The sequence below is a fragment of the Sarcophilus harrisii genome, chromosome 4 (assembly GCF_902635505.1).
Source record: "Sarcophilus harrisii chromosome 4, mSarHar1.11, whole genome shotgun sequence".
Lineage (NCBI taxonomy): Eukaryota > Metazoa > Chordata > Mammalia > Dasyuromorphia > Dasyuridae > Sarcophilus > Sarcophilus harrisii.
Genome location: NC_045429.1, coordinates 137,467,367 through 137,489,696, shown reverse-complemented (window position 1 = coordinate 137,489,696; position 22,330 = coordinate 137,467,367). Strand labels below are relative to the sequence as shown.

Sequence of the window (22,330 nt, the reverse complement as noted above, 5' to 3'; positions counted from 1 at the left end):
CAAGGGGTCTCATTTACCTAAGCTAAGTAAGTGATTGAGTGATAAATTTTCCTTGTTAAATATGCTATGAATAAGTAAATTTGTTTTTGTTACCTATTTGAATGATGTTCTAGTGTCTAACTCCGAATCTGAAATGGCCCAAGTCAGGCCGACACACACACACTCTTAAATAAAAAGAGAAAAGAATCCTAGGCACAAACATTGTAGCACCACTTTTAGTTGTGAAAAGTTCTAAAAATGGATAAATGTCCCATAAATTGGGAAATGGCTCTTCCAAAGATTTTTGCTATTTTTTTTTTTTACAAAGAATTGCTTTTTATTAGAGATTCAATGACTAACTGATAGAACTTCAGGCAGGATAATAATAAAATAAGAAAATTCCAAGCACTGAGATAGGAAAACATGGAGAAAAAAACCTTCGACAGTAATAGCTTCCATAAACAGGCTACCCCTGCCTAGAATTAACTCTCCTAAACTGTCCCAATTTTTCTGAAGGGTCTTTCCCCTTCTGAATCCATGTTTGTTTGGTTTTTTCCCAATATTCCATGTTGGTTACCCCTCTCCATCCCATGCTCCACCAAGAATTCTCACATAAATGGACTATTGTGAGAAATCTTGGGAGTAAGAAAAATCTGCCTTTATTAATAAAGTTTTGTCACCACACTTTGGCTAATTTATACATGGCGCAGTAATAGAAACACACCAACTACATGTTTGATAAGAGTAAGAAAAATATACAACTATATTTAAACACTTAAATTAACACAATAAGACTTTTTCCTTCTAATAAAATATCATACATTCATTTAAACACAATTTATATCCCAACACTTTTCTGACTTTTTCCCAAAAAATACCAGATGCTACTTGAAAATTATTGACCATTAGAATTTCCAAGGTATCTCTGAATAGCAAGATTTTTGATAAAGGATTCTTTCATAGGATGTAGATACTTAACAGTTCAAAATGTAAACTGCCGAGTCACTCATAAGCCTAAAGACTGGTTGCTTTATTTTTCTGAAAGACGCTTTGGTTACCAGCAAATCAATCTTATAGCTTTTTTTCTCCCCTTAAAGACGGTACATGCTAACATGACCAAAAACTGCACAAATAACCATTGAAGGATGATGTATTTCTTGCATGTGTAGTAAACCATAACTAATGGGTGCTTGTATGCTCCAGAATTAAATGACCTACAATGAAATTTCCACCAAAAGGGGAATAACCAAGTGTAACAAATTCCCCAACATCATTCTCTGCTTTCAAAGAAAACAAAAAACATTTCTCAGACTTGAAGTTTCCAAGTCAAAGTTGCTATATTATGCAACTGTAGAACACAACTTTTTCCCATAAAGAACACGGTGTTTTCCCCACTAGCTTTTTCAAGCCATGGAGCTAAGCCCCACACCCAAAATAATATCTCCATGACTACAGTCTCCCATCATTATAATTCACAAAAATATAAGTACAAGTGGTGCTACACACCATACAGTCCCCTTATCTGTTCCTGTATCAAAATATCCTGCTGACTTTCAGTTCAAAGTTGTCTCCAGCTGCTAACCAAAATCTTCTTGTTTGAAGGTAATATAGTTCTGAATTTTGTTTTCTCCTTCTCTTCTGCCCACCACCTTTACACCTACCAAATTCATTTCTGTCCAATTACTTCAAAGCTTGCTTTCAAAATAAAATAAAACTAAAACAAGACAAAATAAAATAAAATAAACAAGAAGTCACTACATAATACTGTAGGTCAAAATACGAAGAGGTCAGCTGAGGAACGAAGGCACTTAGTAACAAGATAGTGATAAGAGTCCAAGAAAAAGGCGAATCTCAGTGAGTCAACAATTTAAGTCTAGTGATCCAGCTGACCAGTAGTGATGGTTCTGTGGAAGAAGATTTTTTGGATGATGAAACAGAGTTCTTTTTGCTCCCTTCCTCCTGAAAGGGAATGGTAGCACTGTTGTGAAGATCTGAATTGATGTAGCACCTGCTGCCTCTTATGTAGTCTGCACCCCGGACTAGATGTCTGTCATTCACAGGTCGGGAAAAACGGTGCCGTGAGGAGCTTTCTTCAATGATTGGGGGTATCCTCTCATTACTGAAATACCTGCATAAGGCATCTTCACCTGTTTTAATATAGTTAGAATATTTTGGATGAATATTCAAACTAACAACTGAAAACACATCTTGAAATTCCTATATGTACTGGCTGATCAATATGACTTTCTGACATCTTATTATCTTCAATTATTTTATTATTTTTATTTTTTCAATGTTTTAAATTTCATACTGTCAACTAAAACTGTAAGATCCTTGAAGTTTTATTTTTTTTTTTACCAGAATCTAGCACCCTGTAGGCACTTAATAATATCTATTGGTTTTATTTTGATTTTTCCAGTGTCAAAAATTTGCAAAATGGTAAGAAACATGAATGAGACCTAAGTTCTCTCCATTATTCTCTTTGTTACATGTTATACTCCTGATATGTAAGCTAATCAGCAGCTAAGTAAGGGAAACAACTTTTACCAAGTTGTCAAGAAATTCTTAAAACTGCTGATTAACTCCAGAAAATTTTAATGTGTCATATCAAGTGAAATATAGGCTGTATCTCTAAAATGAAATGAAATTTAACAAGTTTATTAATAAATTATTTTTTAACATCTATACATGTAATTGTCTTTTCTTAGATTTGATATGGAAAAGATTTGGGGAGACAGAGAAGGGATAGTAAGACCTATACTGAGATACAGTAAATTGAAATTTTGCAAATATAATCTTCATACTTCAGATAATCTGATTTTATCTGTGTGATACTTCTGAGTTTTAGAAAGAAATGATAATTACAATTATTAAGAGTCAGGAATTTATTCAAATATCATATAGAAAGACTACAGATATACAAACAGAAAAGCATGTGTAACACTACAAAACAAAAAGATAAATTGGAGCACAGTGACATTACAGAGCATACTAACAAATTTTTACTTCTTTTAAGAAATTCATCCAAATATCAGTAGAATACCAACTAATCACGTTTATTTGACACTTCCAGCACACATACTGTGATTCATGATCACAGATTCAGAGCTGGTAGGGACCTCAGAAGCCACGAGGTTCAATCTCCTCATTTACAGTTGAAGAAACTCAGGCCCTGGGATATTCAATGACTTCCTTTCTGACTAGATCACAAATCACATCTCACCTAAAGCCTTTATTTTCTTTCTCATTTTCATGAAAAGAACGTTGACTCTGAGGCTCAACTTGAAAATAGATACACTCAAGATAAGCTGTCCTCCAGAAATTTCCTTCTAGCTGTTCTATGTACCCAAGCCAGTCCACTGTAAGAAGAAGGAAACCATCTGCGTGGAATTGTAAGGGAGAAAGAAAAGGAGGATTTTTATACTTCCATTTCTAATTCTTCCAATTGATTTTAAGACCTTAATATTTAGATAAAGAGGACAAAATTAAAGTCTTTATAACGCTTAGAAAAATTCTAGACCCAGCCTAGAGTTAGAAAGGACAAATGGCACAAGCCAAATTCTACCCATTAGCTAACTTTTTCTTGGTTCTACATCAGTTGGTGACCCCAGGATATTTCCAAGCTTCCCAGAAAGCATGGAAGGTGCCAAAAATGTGAATAAAAACCAAGTATTGGGTTTTTGACAAAACTGGGGAGCAGAACCAAAATTTCTTCACTCACTCTCAAATAATCTCTGATTCATGTTTAAATGAATACTCCTATCAGCCAGCCCTCTCAGTTTGGAACCACTGAGAACTTCGGGAGTTGTCTGAAAGTAAACTACAACTTGCCTTTTCTTCCATGTCCTCGGGGTCTGGCATAGGGGTCCACAATTCCCATCCAGCTCCCATCTGCAGGCATTGACAAGGGCCGGGGCTTCCCTATATAGGCAAGAGAAAAAAAGATGGCATGGTATGCACGTTTATGCTTAACAGAAATTTTCCGGAACACCAAGCAGTCATTCCACTCATAATGCCACAAGTATTCAAGCAGTAGCAATAACACTTGAAGAATATGGAAAGTATTCCAAAGCATTCTGTTTATAAGGCAAGTAATTAGACAAGGGGCATAAAGAATGACAGGCTCCATGTCTACAGAACATAGTGACCCAAAACTTTAAAAGGCATGTACCAAAAGTTAAAAGTGCAATCTGATCTCATCCAGCTGGGCTTTGATACCCATCAACAGTAATGACAGAACAACGTTTCACTTTAGAGAGATGAATACATGGTTTTATACTTAGATTTTCATTGAAGTTTACGTTTTCCTCAGATTACCCTCAGAGTGTGCCAAATTCAACCAGCATTTCCAAATACGGAAAGGGGAGGGGAAGAGGAATAAGTAAAAGACCAAACAAAAGAAAAAAATCCATAAACTCACCATAAGACTGTGTTTTCTCTCTCATTTTTGTGGGCAGAACATTAGCTTCCACTGAATAGCCAGGCAATTGATCTGAATCAGCAATAGTAAATCTTCTCCTTCTACTCTCTTGGTCCAAGAAAGAATTGGGGGATTCTGAGCCCTTTGAGCCTGGCAATGGCTGTTTACATTTACTGGGACCTCCATAAACAAAACTCCCCTTCTCATCCCTGTAAATTTACATTCAACAATTATATTAATTCAAAAAGGTCCCTTAACTTGGCATTAAAATGAAAAAAAAATTTTTTTTCATCTTGTTCTATTTTCAAGAAAGTGCAGCATATAATTACTATTCATCTGTGGAGGAAAGTCTTCAATTTAGAATCTTGAAGTTGTGGATGTGAATCCTGATTTACTATTACTATTATACTATTATATATACATACTATACTATTATACTATACTTACTATTTGTGTAATTTTAGGTCACTCAGTCTCTTTCGTTTCAGTTTCCTTGTAGGTAAAATGATAACTTCTAAAAGGCCTCCCATGTCTAAAATCTCCAGTTTGGAAAGGGGAGAAAGACTCAACAGGTATTTCAGCTATGTTCACTGAAGTCTGTCCTCATATATTTAGGCTATTCATCCCATTTCCTAAGAGTATATAAGCTCTTTAAAAGCAGACAGTGCATCATGCTGCTCTATCACCAAAGCCTAACATAGAGCCTGCACTGTAGAAGGCACTTAAAATAAATGATTTTTGAAATGAATTGAAGAAAACAACCATTTCATACTAACATTGGCTCTGAAAATAAATACAAACTCCTTAAGATCTCTAGTTCCTTTTAAAGAAATGTAAATGAAGTATTTTACAAATACATAGTTTTAAAGAGGTCACAGTGATAACCTAAAGAGTCTCTGCAGAAAAGTCATCACATCAGGTCAGAAGTTAAGAATGTAATCTCTTGAATCATTTCTGCCATGCCAAGAGAAAGTTTCCTGCCAAGATCCAAGGGGGAGAGAATACTCTTTGTACATGATAGATTTGCACATATATATACACAAATAGACACATATATTAGTTTAAAATCTATTTACATACATACCAAGCAGCACAAAACAGTCTTTATCCTAATAAGACAAAGTGTTTGACTATTTCAAGAAATCAGTATAGCCACTGAGATAAAAGCTAAATCACCTAAACTGGCTTATAAACATAAAGGCTGTATAGCTTGATTTAAATTAAATGATTTCTATTAGATAAATGAAAAAAAAAAGTACTGGGATAAATAACTAATCTGCCTTCATCACTTAAGTTTTGTTTTGCATAAATAACCCACTTGATATTTCTCTGTGCAGCAGAAATGCCCTTTCCCTCCCCCATCCTGTGAATTTATGTCCCTCACCTCTTTTAAAGTATAGCCAGGAATTCACTATCTGAGAAGTCTTATATGAACAATCCCAGCTAACTTTATTTCTTCCTGCTAATCTATACCCAATTCTGAAGCTGCCATGTTGCTCTGAAAAGTGCTTTTCTTTCAACTAGTCTGCAAATTCCATTTTCTTTGACTTCTTCCTCCATTTCAGCAGACGTCTCTCCCCACACTTTCTGTATCTTCCCACCATGTAAGGATGACAAGATCTTGAAAGCCTCCTAATTTCTAATAATGGAGCTGATTATGCGAACCAACCATAGCTAATATGAGATTTTAAATACATGGCAGATTGGACATAATTTTTTTTTTATGTAATATGTCATTGTTGTATTTCTGTGATATACAAAGATTGTGTTGAAATACCCTCTAAACCTTACTATTTCTCTTATCCAAATAGCTTATAAGAACCTAGAAGGAAAGTTAGGAGGGGAATTGTTCTTTTTCTATGATTAGGCAGGTAACATTACAGTAAGCTTATTTTCTCCTTAAACATCAGACTTTTTAAAAGTACATAATTTGTTTACCCAAACAACAATGCCTTCTTAAGAGTATGCACTGGATTCTATTACTACCACATTCCTCTGTCCATTTAGGAATAATTATTTAAGATTAATTTCATCATTAAAAATGAAGTAGATACAATACATTGTGCCTAGTTTTTATACAGTACCTCATATTCTCAAACCTCAAAATGCTTGGTCAAAACCTTGCTAATTGCCAATTTAAAGTTTTCTACATTAACTAGGAAGGAGAAGGGAACATTAAGAAATTTATGAATAGGATAATTACCTTTCTTTCTCCAACTAAGAATTTTAATTATTTATGCTGATAATACTTTCAAAATTCAATTCTACCAAAATCCATTTTAATATAAGACATTCAAAATTTTATGCCATTAAAAATTCACAATAAAAAGGAGCTTTGTGTATCCAAAATATGACTATTTGCATACCGGGGAGAGTAGGGGACAGCTGGTGGTGGAGGGATATAAAGATCCAGAATGGCTGATTTCTCTTTCTTCAGGGAGGTGTCCATAGTACTTTCTGGGGACTGGGTGGTAGTAGGTGGAGGAGAAGTCTGAAATAAAAACATTTCAATGATGCAGATAATGCAAGGAGAATATTGTTCCTCTCCCTCCAGAAATCTACTCTGTGCTGCCATTCCCTCACATTCTCAAAAAGTAGAGTGTCAGCTGGTATGCTTTTTCCTACAATAATCAACAACTCTCAAGTCTATATAGCATTAGGGCATTTTTACAATCTTTAAATACCATTCTTTATCCAAAAGAGTCCCTCCTTCATTTCAACAAACATATTTCTAAGATTTTTAATTTCACATCGAAGAGGTCCTCAAGATAATCTAGACTCATATATGAACAAGAACTTCATCTAAACACAACATATTTAGCAAACACTCATCATAGTCTTGACTGGAAAACCTCCAGAAAGGAAGAACTTACTACCTCCCAAAGTAGTTTCATTCCAATTAAGGATGTCTCTGGTTGATTTGAAATTATTGCTGACCTCATGCCTAAATCTATTTCTTTTTCAATGATCACACCACTGTTCCTCATTAGACCTTCTGGTGCCAATCAGAGCAAATATAGTTCTGAGGAAGGAAGAGAGGGAGGAAAGGGAGGAAAGCAGGTCTATGTTTTGATCAATATAGGGAGTTCAGGAACAGAATTTACTCAATACAAAATTAGCATCAGCACTAAAGCCAGCTCTCTACCTATTATGGTATGTTGGCTATCATAGGAAGCAAATGATAATTAAAGGTGATTAGGAGGTAAATCAAGAAATTTATTGGACAAAGATGAAAAACAGCAATAACAAATTTCCAAACTTCACGTGTCAAGAAAGGAAGACATTCTTTAGAGTTAAATGTCCTGAAGGAAAAAACAAGTAGTCATTTCTATGTCCCCTTGAGACACTGCTTTAGTCCTACACTGAGTAATTAGATCCATCCAAATGAGCACTGCACTTGAAGTCTGCAAGATCTAAATTCAAATGCCTCCTCAGACCCTTACTATCTGTGGGATCCCACACAAGCTGCTTAGCCTCTCTCAGATTTAGTTTTCTCTTCTATAAAATAGGGACAACAGGATTTGTTTACTCTCATATGTCTTCACCCTTGATGGTGAAGATCTGTATTTTAAGAGCAGAGTATAAGAATTCCCAAAAGGGAAACAATTTTCTAAAATGTTAACTATGCTCTGTTCTAAAAACACCACATCCTGCTTTCAATTTCATAAATGTATTATCAAATACAAAATACTAATCAATCTTGGTGTAAAAAGTTAGCTAATATTGTTGAAAAATAAAAAAATAAATTTCATAGTAACTTTAGTTTTACCTGTTTCCCTATTTTCAGAGGAAAGTAGGCACAAATTGAATTCTACTTTCCAATCATTTAAATACAAAATTTCAAAATTTAGTCAAATTTCCCCTTCAACATTCAATTATCAAGTTTTAAATATACGCATTTTGTGAGAATAAATCTATATCTCTCCTAACATAAAGAGTAAATATTTTGGATGGAATAAGTAATTAATAAATGAAGGTACTGATATGTCAGACTCAATGCTCTTCATAAAATTGATTACCTTTTTCTGAATGTCTTCTCAGCTGATCAATAAGGAAACTTACTTATGAAGAGATCATTCGTAAACTATAAGTGAAAATCCAAATGAGGTCTGACCAGAGAAGTATAGAAGTATACCACCTCCCTTTTCTTGCAAGCTACTACATTAGCTTTTTTTGCTGACATGTCACACTGTTGATTCAAATGCTGTCTAACCATGCCCCCTCCCCTTTTTGTACTTGTGAAGCTCATTTTTGGCCATCAAGTATAGGACTTCACATTTAGCCCTATTGAATTTTACCTTCTTTAAAACAAACTCAAAGCTTTAGTCTGCCAAGGTCTTTTTGGATCCTATCATCCAGTGAATCCAGCTATTACTCTAAGCATTGTGTCATTTGCAAATCTGATGCAGATACTACCTATGCTTTTATTCAATTTATTGATTAAAAATAAGAAAATTGCACAGAGCTAACTACAGATAATTACTCCACGGAGACCTTCCTATTGCACTGGACCATTTACAACTATTTTGTGTCTAGCCATCCAACCCTTCAAAATTGTACAACCTTTTATTTTAGTGCTATTTATTACTATATTTAGAAAATATTCATTAAGGATTCAATTCCAAGAGTTCTGAAGCTAGTATACAGGCAATTCTATCCTTTCAAACATTTGTATAATTTCAAAATTTGTCCCTTTTTGGGGAAGAGGGAGGGAAGGAGGGAGGGCAAGGAATGACAGAATTACATGGGAAATCAAGGACCTAGTCTCTAAAATATATCTCAAAAGAATGTTTTTTGAAAATTAAACAGAATAAGCCTGACATTCACAATTTATAAGTTTAACATAGAAAAATCATTAAGAAAACTAATAACTAAAAATGAAAGAAAAATAAATAATTGGAGAAACCAAGAAGGGGGATGAGAATAGAGAGAAGGCATCTTGGAATCTCCAAGAAAAATAATTCATTGCCAATTTAGCTTGTTTACAAGCTTCAGACTAGTTTTTGGTACCTGAACAAGAGGTGGCTTCCATCTTAGGTTTTTCAATGGAGCAGGGGTGAAGTTGAAAGAACCTGTGGGGCGTTTCTTGAGGAGGAGCACAACTCCTGTAGGATTCTCTCGCAACTTCCGCACAAGATTTTTTAATTGCCATCCCACCTTGAAAAAGGAAGGGGGAGAGGGGACATCAGGGAGAGAAGAGAGAAGAAGATATTACCATAGGTAATCAAAATTCAGAACCACTATTTGAAGGAGACATCTGTATATATAGTCTAAAAAATGCCTAATTATAAGATATAGAAGTGACAATAAGAAATAAACCTGAAAATTCTCAATGACAATCCATGTACACAACACACACACATACACACACACATGTGGGTATTTTAAAGACTATGCAATAATTTATCATATTAAAGGGCTAGCAAGTTGAACCACCAAGATTAGTGGGAGCTTTAAGAAAGGTAAAAATGCCTCAGCTACAACTCTTAATATCTCAAAATCTAGTGCCTTGGGGTTTCAAAGCACAGAGCTAAGTGAAACAATTCAAAGTCCTAATATTATCCCAGAAAAATTCTTCGAAACAATCAAACAATTTTCTTTCTCTAGAAGTTGCGGTCACAATTATAAAAGGCTACGAAAGAATATGCCCAAAATTGCTTCAAAAATTAAAGAATCTAGAACATGTGTTTTTAATATTATAACCTATGTCTGACAAATCATCCCTTTAAGGAGAGGTCAACAACAAAGGCAACAACAAGGAAATTGTCTTAGATCCCATTAAGATTCTAGGGAGACATCCCAAGATGCTCAAAACAAAACATCATTAAGAGAGTTGCTAAGACTTACCACAGTCTGCTTATTAACTTGAATCACTTCATCACCAGCATGAATCCTCTGAGATTTATCAGCAGGAGACTGGATAAGAATAAACAAAACCATTTATCTACTTATATTGAGAACATCTACATGTATGAGATTTAACTTAACTATGCACATTGTGAATCTGTGTTATTCTGATTTAAAAAACAAAAACAGTAGCTATACCTCTTACAGGCTGTATTTAAAAAGAAATAGCTAGAGCTAACTAGGTAGATATCTATTGACATATATCTGTGTATTGTTATCTATCTACATGTAGATAGTGTGTGTGTGTGTGTGTGTGTGTGTGTATAAATTCACACTGACAGATCACAAACACAGTAATATCTACCCCACTCAAGAACCTCACTATTTGGGGATGGTCTGGGATCTATGATTTCATTGTTATAGGGTATTACCAATAAGCACTCTATAGGTGTAATTTATACTTTTAACGAATGAGAGGTTGTGACTTGCCCCATGTCATATAATAAGTATATGGCAAAGATATAGACAAAATAATATCCAGATTTTCCTGATTCTAAAGCCATTTCTCTCTCCACTATTCATATAGATGGATTGAACAATCCTTTAAAAGAAAAAAACTTTATTCCTGACTTCCTACAAATCTTATTAGCCTTACTTAAAGATAGTACATTTCAAGTCTGGTTGATTAAAAATCATATTCATTTTAACAGTATTTGTCAGTATTTATTTAACAGTATTTATTCATTTTAACAGTTTTTGTCAAGTTGTTAAAACAGGAAACAATGCCTTATGAAGGTTGGAATGTTTACCCTAGTAAAAAGAAGGAGGTCAGAGAGTAGGGCATATGACAGGAGAATTATATGGAAAAAGCCTTGTTCAGATGAATTTCAGTGGCCAAATTAGACCAAATAATAGAAGTTACAGGTTAAACACCTGGATGTTTTTCAGTTGTTTCGGTCATTAGTGATTCTTAGTGACCTCATTTGGGGTTTTCTTGGCAAAGATATGTTTTTGTTGTCTCCTTTACCAGTTCATTTTACAGATGAGAAAACTAAAGCAAACAGGGTTAAGTGACTTAATTGGGATTTATTTTGTATATTCTTAAATGAATACATGCTTCTCCCTTAGAATGCAAGCTTCTTGAGAGCAGGGACTGTTTTGTGTTAGTTTTTTTTTCCCTTTATTTCCATTGACTAGCACACAGGTGCTTAATAAATAGTTATACATGAATTAAATCCTAGGTACATACTTCTCTTTAACCCAACAGGTGTGCCACTCAGTAAAAAGCAAATGATATTAAACAATAGAGATGTTCACATATGTATTTAGGTCCAATGTTAAGGTATTCACATTTGTGACAGCTATTTTTGAAAACATTCACCTTGATACCATAACAACCAGGCCATGGCTCACCTGAAAGACTAGTAATACATGCAGGTCTCGGCCACGCCAGCCAACAACAAACCTCCTACAAAGCACATCACTCATAAGCCCTTTTTGGAAAGCCTCTTTTCTCTAGTTTTGTCTACTTTTCTTTTAGCCAACCTTTATTCTCCTATATTTTTACCATTCTTGGATCTATATTTTCAAACGTGATTAGCTAAGTCAGGAACATTTCAAGTAAATCCACAATCTCTCTATTTGTTGTTTGTTTAAACACATGAAGGAAAATTCATAGAGACATAGCTTTGAATGTGGAAAAAAATCTAAAAGACTGGAATTAACTTCTCAATTTATAAATAAGGAGACCAAGTCAGGATAATGACTTTTTCAGAATCATATAATCAATTGAGGCAGAATTTGAATTTAGGACTTCCTGACTATCCATTATGCCATGTTCACTTATCTTATGATTCTGAAAACTACACAAATACACACACAATAAAAAGATGATTGTGGGCCTCTCAGTAGTAAGGTTATAATGTTCCACATGTTTATCAAAGATTGAAATTGCTGCCAAGTAGACTAGATAGAGATCTGGGACTAAACAGGTCTGCTCAAGTAATCCAATACAATCAGTTACTGAACAGATAGATGAAAAATTCCAACTCTGAAAAACAGAATGTAGGATTTCTTTTCTTCTCGACTGACCAAAACTGACTGAGACTCTAGGGGATTCTCACTCTACCTACTAGGTACTATGGAGGAATAATAGGAATAATAGACCCAGATTATCCAGAATATGCACCAATTTATAGGGAACGTGTTCAAGGACCATCTTAATATCTTTGTACAAAGTACAGGTATCACTCTGATGGTGATGGGAGATGGGATTTGCACTGCAATGGCCAAAATTAACCCAGGTGAAAACAATATGGCAAGATCTGATATAAAGAACAATGAATATTAGTTTGGTAATTAGTAGAGGAAAAGGGAAGATTAATGAAAGATGCTTATCTTATATAACTTCTTCTACAAGTTGTGTGCATGATGTTCTAGGTAAGAAGCTAATCAGTATCTTAAACCACATTGCTATTTTCTTGTTAAAAAGAGATTTGTTCAAATCAAATCTTAAAGGTACACAGTGAAATCTGTTTTGTGAAATGTAATTTCATATTATAAAACAAAGCTCAAAGATTAATATGAGCTGTAACAAAATAAGATAGGCAGAACCTAGAGGAAAACAAACACAAGAATTATGAAGTTAAAAACAACAAAACAAAGAATTCTTTTTCACTATCTTCCCATTCAGCCAAATAGCCAACATTAATTCCATCCTCTATTCCTTACTCTACTTCTCCCAACATAGCCAACTACCTGCCTAATACTATTGATTCTGCCAATATTTTGGCCATCATTCCCTCCTCTCTAACCAGATGACCTCTATCCTAGTCCAAGTCCTTATCTATTTGTGTTATTGTAATAGCCCCCTAATTGGACTCTGCTTCAAATATTTCATATGTCCATTCCATCTGACATGTAGCTGCCAAAATAATATTCCTAAATCACAAGTGTGATCATGTCATTATTTCCCAGCCCAATAAAGTTTTGTGTCCTTATTACATCTAGGATCAAATGCAAATACCTGTTTTTCATTTAAAGTTCTTCACAACCTTGATTCAACCTTCATTTTTAGCCTTATTATAGTGTCCTGAAATTCTAAATGCAATTTTAAGTTATTAAAGCACTAAGACTTTTGGCCTTACTGTACATTCTCTCCTTCCACTCCATTTATTCAACTATATTATATTAGCCATCTTCCTGTTCCCCATACAAAACACTCTCTCTCTTCTCCATGCTTTGCACGTACTGTTCCCTTGCCTGGAATGCACTCATTTTTCTTATTTCTGCCTTACCCTCTGCAGGCAGCTAACAATGGAAAGAGAAACAGACCTGGAGTCAGAAAAATCTGGACTCAAATCTGTGATCCTGGACAAGTCATTTTAATTCTACTTTAGTTTTCTCAGTTGTAAAATAGACATTATAACAGAATAATAATTACAGGATTCGTTGTGTGGAAAAAATGAGATAATATTCATAAATAATAATCATTAAATATTCATATAATATTTGTTTTTCTTAAAGCACTTAGCACAATGCCTGGTATGATGTAAAAGCTTATTTTTTTTTCCTCTTCCCAACCACTTTGTTTCCTCCAAAGTTCACTTCAATTACTCCTTTCTACATGAAACTTTTCCAGCTTGGTACAGTTGGTGGTACTTCACTTCTAAATTATCTGTATTTTTTCATTCTTTTTTTTTACAAAATAAATTTAATAAACATCAATGTGAACACTTCCTAATACAGAAAGAGAAGACTGTATGTGAAACAGTGAATCTATTATGTAAAGCTTATTTTTTAAATTATATACTAAATTTAACATGATAATATCAGTACTATGTTTGAATATTTTCCTTTTAGAATGTTTTTCTGTCTTCTCTTCAATATATTTAATGAATTTAATTATTTTAAATTTTCTTTTTTTCTTTTTTTTTTTTGCATCAATGTCCCTATTCACTAATTTATTCCCTTGGCATATACATGTTGTATATACTATAGGTACATGTTGTCTCCCTTCAATCTCACATAAATTCCTTGAGGACAAGAACTTTTTCATTTTTTCAATTTTCTATTTCCAGAGCTTAGCATAATGCCTAGAGCAAAGTAGATCCTTAAAGGAAAGAAACAGAATAATGAAATGACTACATAGAATTAATGGTTTTCTTTCTTCCATGTTTTTCTTGGCTGCCATTACCACTGACTTTGACAACATTCTACTTGGACCAACTGATACTCCCCCCCCCCCCCCCTTCGTCCTTTGGCTAGCAAATTTATTTCCAGTTATAAGACCTGGCTACTTCTTGACAAGGCATGGCCATGTGCAAATCACTTGTGATTTTCTCATCTGAAAAATGGAGATAATACCCAAAGTTCCTATAAAACCTTCCACAAACTTTAAATCACCAGACAAACCTCAACATGATTATTTAGTTACCATCTGTTCAGTCACAAAGTTCTTTTCCCCTACTTCTTCTCTCTGAATTCTGCTCCCTAGATTCCTATATCCCCTCTTCCACTGTGTCATCTGTAATACATTTTCTCTTCTTAAACATCTCTTCCACTCATACTCCTGTGTAATTGTTCTCTCCTTTAGTTCTACTCTTTTGCTCCTATCCAACTGACCACTCCTCTCTATCTCTGATCTATCCTGACCCCTGTGAGTGACATCCCATCACTACCACAAGGTTCTCTATCCAAATGATCTCAATCGTTCCAATGAGTCTGATTATCATCTTGATGCAAATGACCCAAATCTGGATATCCAGCTCTAGTACCTCTCCCACAGTCTGATTCTGAATCATTGAGAGATTGTAGGACATCTCCAGACATCTGAGGGTCCTATAAACCTTTCAAATCCAGCATAACAAAAAGAGAACTCATCCTCTTCCCCTCCCACTCCAAATCTAGCCATTCTCCAAATGTCCCTATTTATTTATTCACTCTTCTAATGTTGAGGGCATCAACATCCTTCCAGTCACTCAGATTCCTAACTAGAATCATCATAGACTCCTCCCTTGCCTCTCCCAAATCTAATCAGTTGTGATGTTTCATGATACTATTTCGACAATATCTCTCACACTTCTTTTTTTTCTCCCCTTTCACAGCCTAATTTAAACTTTCAGCACTAGTTGATAAATAATCCTAATTCTAACAGCCTTCTACACCACTTCCCCATTTTCCATTTCTTCCTTTCCTATCCATTGATACCAGCTACCACATTTATCCTAAATTATCCTAATTTTATCCTAAAAGCACAAGTATGAACATGCCCATCACCCATTTCCAAGCGAATGGGTTTTCTAGTTTCTTGAGCAAAAATAGATCAACCTAGTCTGGCATATTTTAGGCTCTCTATAATTTGGCTCCAAACAACTTTCCCAACTTTTTGTTATACAAAACCCATTCACATACTTCTCCATTCATGCCAAACAGGTCTTCTAGCTCTTTCTCTGCCTCTACAAGTAAACTCTCCCATATTTAGAATATTGGGAAATACCTCCCACTCTATCCTTAGAATATCTCCTTCCCCTTCATTTGTCTTTCTTCAAAGCTCCAAGTTCAGTTACTTTTTCCTTTGAGGAGAAAGAGGTAACTGGGAGGGAGAGGATGAAGTCTTTCCATATCCCCTAAGATACTCCTCAAATATTTCTAGGATACTCTTTCCAACTTTTCCTTTGCTCCATTCACTCAAATTCTTGTGCTAGACCTCTCTGTGTAATGTCATTCAGTAAAATGAAATATTTGTGAAGGCCAGGGTTGTTTTGTCTTTACCTCTCCACTATATGGCATGGCGCCTGGTATATATATAGCACTAACTTAAATGAATATATGCTGAATTTAACTAATGAACATCAGTCCAGTAATAGATCCAACATTGCAATCTACAATTATGTTGACAAGCTTTTAATTAAAAATGTCTGCAAAACAAATGTGTTCACCAATTTCTGTTCATGAAGAAATCACAGAAGAAAATATGCTGCTATTTGGCATGGGAATTTTAAAAAATGGACAGAGTACAAAAGAGTGAAAAAGCAAATATAGGTCACAGAAGATGAAAAAGCTGAGCTCTATTAGCAGAAACCAACAATAAAAGTGTCCATTCCCACCTACACCCAGAGAGAAGACTAGGAACTGAATATGGTTCACAACACAGTATTTTCACTTTTTTTGTTGTTGTTTGCTTGCATTTTACTTTTTTTCTCATTTTTTTTCTGCTCTGATTTGATTTTTCTTGTGTAGCAAGATAATTGTATAAATATGTATGCCTATATTGGATTTGACATACATTTCTATCATGTTTAACATATATTGGACTACTTGCCATGGAGGGAGGGGGGGAAGGAATTGGAACACAAGGTTTTACAAAGATTAATATTGAAGAATTATCCATGCATATGTTTTGAAAAATAAAAAGCTTTAACATAAATAAATGACTAATTAAAGCAACAGGACAGATAGAAAAGGAATGGCCTCAAGAATAAGGATAACATTTATCCAATAAAAATTTGTTTTTGCTTGATTATGCATATTTGTTAGAGTGGGAGAGGATAGAAGAAAGAATGCTCAATTTAAAAAAAATAACAATCAAAATAAACATGGTAGACTTTTCACATTTCTTTTAAAAAATACTTCTGAAATTTAATTAACATGGACTTACATTTTCTGTTGTTCCCGTAATCACATGCAGTCCATCATATGTTGATTTGATGTACATGCCCTAGGGTAATCCATAAACAAATGTATTAAACACAGTTCTGTTAAAACAACAGCTATATTTAGGACTAGTAAAACAAACGTGAAAGCCTCTGGCTTCAGCCAAAGAAACCTGAGGAAGAACAGAAACCTCAAACATATGGAAAGACTAAGGAAACAACCAGAAAGCAATCTTCTCTTTGATTTACCACTTATGCACTAGAAATCCAGGATTGCCACATCCCTGGAGACTCATCTGATGAATACTCAGAGCCAGCTCTTCTAACAAAGTCAGGTCATAGATAATGCAAATGTCCAACTAACAATCTCTGTTCTTCCCTATTTCTTTGCCTAGAGACAAAACAACTGCGTTTTTTCTTCATCCCTTGATATTTAGGTTCTAAACGATATTTTTGAAGCAAACAAATTTTAAGCTCAGCTGAGCTTATTTTTTAAAGGATATCAAATTTGGCTTCAATACTAATATAGGCTACTTTAAAAAAAAAAAAAAAGATATTATTAGTGCACAACAGAATGTAACAGCAAAGTTGGAGGTAAGTTTCAGAAGCCTTTCAGTGGGGGGGAAGTTGTAATATAATATGAATCCCTCCAAAGCAGCTAACCCTACTGGCACTTCACAGATTATGGGGCAAATATAAAATGCACCAAGTGGGTCAAAGTGTCCAGAGTAATATAATCTGACACATAGAATACTTTAACTGAACTCCCCATACTTTATAGGGAGAAAACAAACTTATCTAGAGGGCAAGTTTTCTATTTGGAAGGTGAGATTGCTTATAGTTTCTTTGATTATTATGATTTTTTCCTAAACAAATATGAAAATCTTTGGGAGCTTAAAATGTGTATTCTCCTAAAAGTATAATAATTGGGAGTGGAAGGCTATATATTAAATTTTAAAATTTCCAGTAGACAAGAAGATTTTGTCCATGACTTCTATAATTACTATCAAGTGCTTTTTTTGAGACAGTGTAGCACAGTGGATAGAGATCTGACCCACAGAATTGGAGCAGTTTGGTGGCACAATGGATAGAGTACTGAACCTGCAGTCAAGAAAACTCGTCTTCCTGAGTTCAAATTTGGCCTCAGACACTTAGTAGTTGTGTGACCTTGGGCAAGTTACTTAACTTATTTGTCTCAGTTTTCTTATCTATAAAACAAACTGAAGAAGAAAAGGCAAAATTACTCCAGTATCTTTGACAAGAAAACACCAAATGAGGTCACAAAGCATTAGACAGAACAAATGATTGAACAATAAATCTGCATCAGCATGGAAAGTGCCTCACTATGAGAAGATCACTTCAATGATGAAATCACTTGTCTAGACCAAAAACAAAAACAAATCCCACATGTATACTGATACAGCTTAACTTCACAAGGAAATATGGAACAAGGGCCTTGGAATAAAACCGCTGCTAAGAAATGCATGAATTAATCTAGATCTAATCAATGCAGAATTAGAGGTATCTGATAAGGAGCCAAAAGACATCTAGCTTATTCATTTCTCTTGTCTGCGGTTAATTAAAAACAAATGATCTTTTTCACTACTAAGATATATAATCTAGAATCAAAGCTACCTCCTTTCTCTTCACTCCAAGTTTAGGTAAATTCAAGTTGTACTCAATAAGTAGGTCATTACCTAATTCATCTCATGCATGACAATCTCATCTTTCTAATTGCATGGAAAGCTTAAGAAAAAATTTTTAGAGGCTCCCTTTTCCATTTTTTAGAGCACAAGGCTGTTAGTATGTAGCACTGAGTATTATGGAGATCACCATCATGAAGCAAAATACAACAGGATATAAACCTCTCTCTGAAAAGCATCATTCAGCTCATTCTTTGAGGTTTACCAGATCCTTTGGAAAGTTTAGACAATACGCTAGCTTAACTAGAAAAAAAAAAGGTTGTGGAAGCATGCAGCACTATATTCTTCTCTATCCTTCCTTTGAAAGCATATTTAATTACAGAGAAAACTTCCAATTCCTGCTCAGTCCCTACTCTACCCTTCCCCAATATACCCTATGATGAATCATCTTCAGACAATTTCAATTATCTTGTCATTCACCTGCTAAGGAATCTACAAGAATTCTCTAGATTACATATCACACCAAATACTAAACGCCACAGATGGTCTTTAACAGTCTCTGTCCCCCCTATTTTTCTACAAAGTTCATATTTTTCTATACAGATCACTCACTGTTCTCTGCACACAAGGAAGCACAAATTTAAACTCTGGATTCTTTTGTGCGATTTTTGAATGTTTATTTTTCTTTGTGTGTGACAACTTCCAATACTCTGATAACAGGTCTCTCATTGACTTCAAAATTTGATTTTTCAAAATGCCTCCCTCCAGGAAGTTTCCCTGATTAAATTCACTGGATTCTTGCTTGTTGACTGACCAACCACTTTTGTTGTGAATCACTACAACCCTAATGTTCTTAATGAATGAGACATTCATTTCTACTTGCTCTGAAAGTTATTGTCTTGTCTCCTTTAAAAATTAAGGCTCAATATCCACTATCTCTCCTTATGTTTTACCAACTGTGTCCTCCAACATTTAACTAAATATAAACCCTGTCCTCTAGCAGGGATCTGGCAGATTTTATTGACGTACCTCCATAGTCACACACAGCATCTGAAGTAATATATGGAACCTTTCTCAAGCTTTTGTTCTAAGCAAAAACTTCTATTTTTTTTTCCTGACCAAAGAGTTCATCTTTTCTTTAAAGTATTCCCATCACTATCCACATGTCAAGTGATGAATATTCTATAAACACCTCCCCCACTCCAATACAACTGACCAAAAAAAGCACTTCTCTTCTTGGTGTAACAAATTCACTCAAATCTTTTTTTCATTTTACATTTAAACAATGCAAAATAAACCTCAATATAGCTCAAGTTCACAAACATATACACAAAAAAGGAATGGGAGTTAATATAGGTTCTTTTTGAAAACTATGGTTAAGCTGAGCAATCATTAACATAATTTTAATCTGCCAAACAAGATGATATTTTACTTAGAACTAATACTGGAAAACTTACCAGGCCCTCTCCAGGTTTAACATTGGGTAAATGAACTTCTTCCAGGCATGCACACTGGCTCATGACTGGATCGGTAGTTGATCTGATGGTCTTATCGCAAATACTATTTAGGACCTTGGACTAAAATTACGTGGGGAAAAAAATAAGTCAAAAATCGTTAAATTAACAAATTAATTTCTAAAGACTACTTGCAAATAAACACATGATCCAATTATAATCTTCAGTTCTTGCTGACATTCTTTAAGCAGTAATGCCTGGCAAATGTTTTACTGTGCTTTGCTTCTTAAAAAAGATTGCTCTGTGACATCTCCCAGTTTTCACATTAAGTCTCCATTAATTATTAATTAAAGGGCATGGATATATGCTAAGATCCTTGTCTTTCATTGAGGAAAGGCTGAATAAATCAAGAGAAGTTCTTCTGGGTAGAGACTTTCAAATACTAGCCATTGGGAATAACCCCATACTTAGTAAAGTTTTGGGGACTTTGTTAATGTACCCCTTCCCATCTCACCCTCATCAGATGTTTATAATTTCTACTTTAATAGCACACTCAATCCCTTATAAGTTACCACCAAATAGACTCCTCATAAAGTCACAGATAAGGGTTGAGGTTTTTTTTATATTAAGTAAGTAAGTAAGCTTCAGCTCTATTATTATTTTTAAACATTCATGTGGAAAAGTCCCAATTTTACAACTCTCTCCAATGATGCAGACTGGCAACTATAGCTTCCAAAATTTGTCTGGGAGCACAGAACAGATTAAGTGACTTGCACATAGCCACACAGCCCATAATAATTAAAGGAAGGACTCAATTGCAGGTCACCTTCCCTCCAAGACCAGCCCTCTAGCCATAGCATTAAGCTGCCTCTCATCACATAGTTAACATAACACTCACATTACTAAACACACACTTTGCAGAATTTAAAGGACTGATGAATGAATTCCAGAGATTATTTTTTTCTTTTAAGAAGGGGAAGAGGAAGAACTCCAAGAGGTAACACTGTAAAAATTCTTCCTATTTGTTTAGCCTCCCTATTTATGGAAAATATATTTATAGCGATTGCCCTGCTAAATTCCTCATCAGCAGAAGACCTTATCAAAAAGCCTTGCCTGTTTTATGTCAAAAGGAGGAAGTGATGATGAATAGTTACTACATGCTCAAAGATTTCTGTCAACATATTTCCCCAAAAATCTTAAACTAAAAGAGTACATTAAGATCAAGTTCATTAAACCAAGGTTTTATTGACATTAAAAGAACTACTCAGAATAACAACATCTGGGTAAGATAGTCATAAAATAGTGAAAATGCTACATATCTCTGTTAAGAATCTCAGACCACACATATTGATTGAAGGTTTTGAGGGAGGTTTTTGGTACTGTTGTTCTTTGCTTTTCTTAAACTCCCATTAATACTTTCCTTTAATCCTAAGAGAATTCTCAATTCCCTTACTTGAATTAACATGATCCTTACCTATCAAATGAAGGGAAGAAAAGAAACATATATGGTGTATTATTATGTTCCAAATACTAAGCAAAGTGACTGTCTATAAATATTATTTCATTTGATCTTCATAAAAATTTCGTGAAGTAGATGTTTTTATGATCCCTTTTTTATAGTTTGAGGAAACTAAAGCAAAAAGGTTAAGTGAGTAGAATCACACATCTTGTAAATATGTGAGGTCAAATTCAAACTAAAAAGTTTTCTTGATTCCCTGTCTGGTACTCTATTCACCATCTCTCCAGCTACCTCTGTTAACCTTTGTTGTTCTGTTGAGATATTTATAAGGAGCACAGTTGTTAAGTAAGCTCTTAATAAATGCTTATTCCTTTCCCTCTATCTTCCTATTCCTATTTATTGTTAAAATCTGGAATAAGAATAAAAATGTAATATACTTACAACATTTACAACTTTATCCTCCATTTCAGCCACAGGACAGTCCTAAAGAAAGTAGGTAAAAAATAATTAAATCTAAGAAATAAAAATCTTTTTTTTTTAAATGTCAATTGCAAAACAAAAAAAAAAAAAAAAAAAAAACTACCTTGAACTTCTAGTGAATGTCAATTTTTCCCTCTTCTTCCCCCCCAAAAAATTTTCATCTTAATTTTCTCTAGTATCAAGTGCTACTAGGATGCCCAACATGTTGTCTTTTCATCTCTTTAATGAAATCATAAAGCATTGGGGGAGGTGGGGGTTGGGGAAGAACACAGACTATAAATTCTCTAAGTAGGTTAAATGTGAAAGGGTCATAGAAAAAGCAAACTGACTTTAGTATCTTAAAGAAATAACACTTTTTTCCCCCAATAGGTTCCAATCTATTGATGTGGAACCCC

General features: G+C 34.4%; 1 protein-coding gene across 2 annotated transcripts in view; it reads right to left on the bottom strand.

The window, feature by feature from the left end:
- Positions 1-713: 713 nt before the first annotated feature.
- Positions 714-22,330, bottom strand: part of CNKSR3 (CNKSR family member 3) — a 194,889-nt gene continuing 173,272 nt past the window's right edge. For both annotated transcript variants that reach the window (XM_031937587.1, XM_012549433.3), the window contains exons 5-13: positions 21,897-21,938; positions 20,000-20,119; positions 16,905-16,964; positions 10,247-10,315; positions 9,410-9,556; positions 6,766-6,890; positions 4,400-4,608; positions 3,811-3,900; positions 714-2,126 (exon numbers count right to left, since the gene is read on the bottom strand). In XM_031937587.1, coding sequence (XP_031793447.1) covers positions 1,831-2,126; positions 3,811-3,900; positions 4,400-4,608; positions 6,766-6,890; positions 9,410-9,556; positions 10,247-10,315; positions 16,905-16,964; positions 20,000-20,119; positions 21,897-21,938 — 1,158 coding nt within the window. In that variant the 3' untranslated portion in view covers positions 714-1,830. The remainder of the gene's footprint in view (positions 2,127-3,810; positions 3,901-4,399; positions 4,609-6,765; positions 6,891-9,409; positions 9,557-10,246; positions 10,316-16,904; positions 16,965-19,999; positions 20,120-21,896; positions 21,939-22,330) is intronic.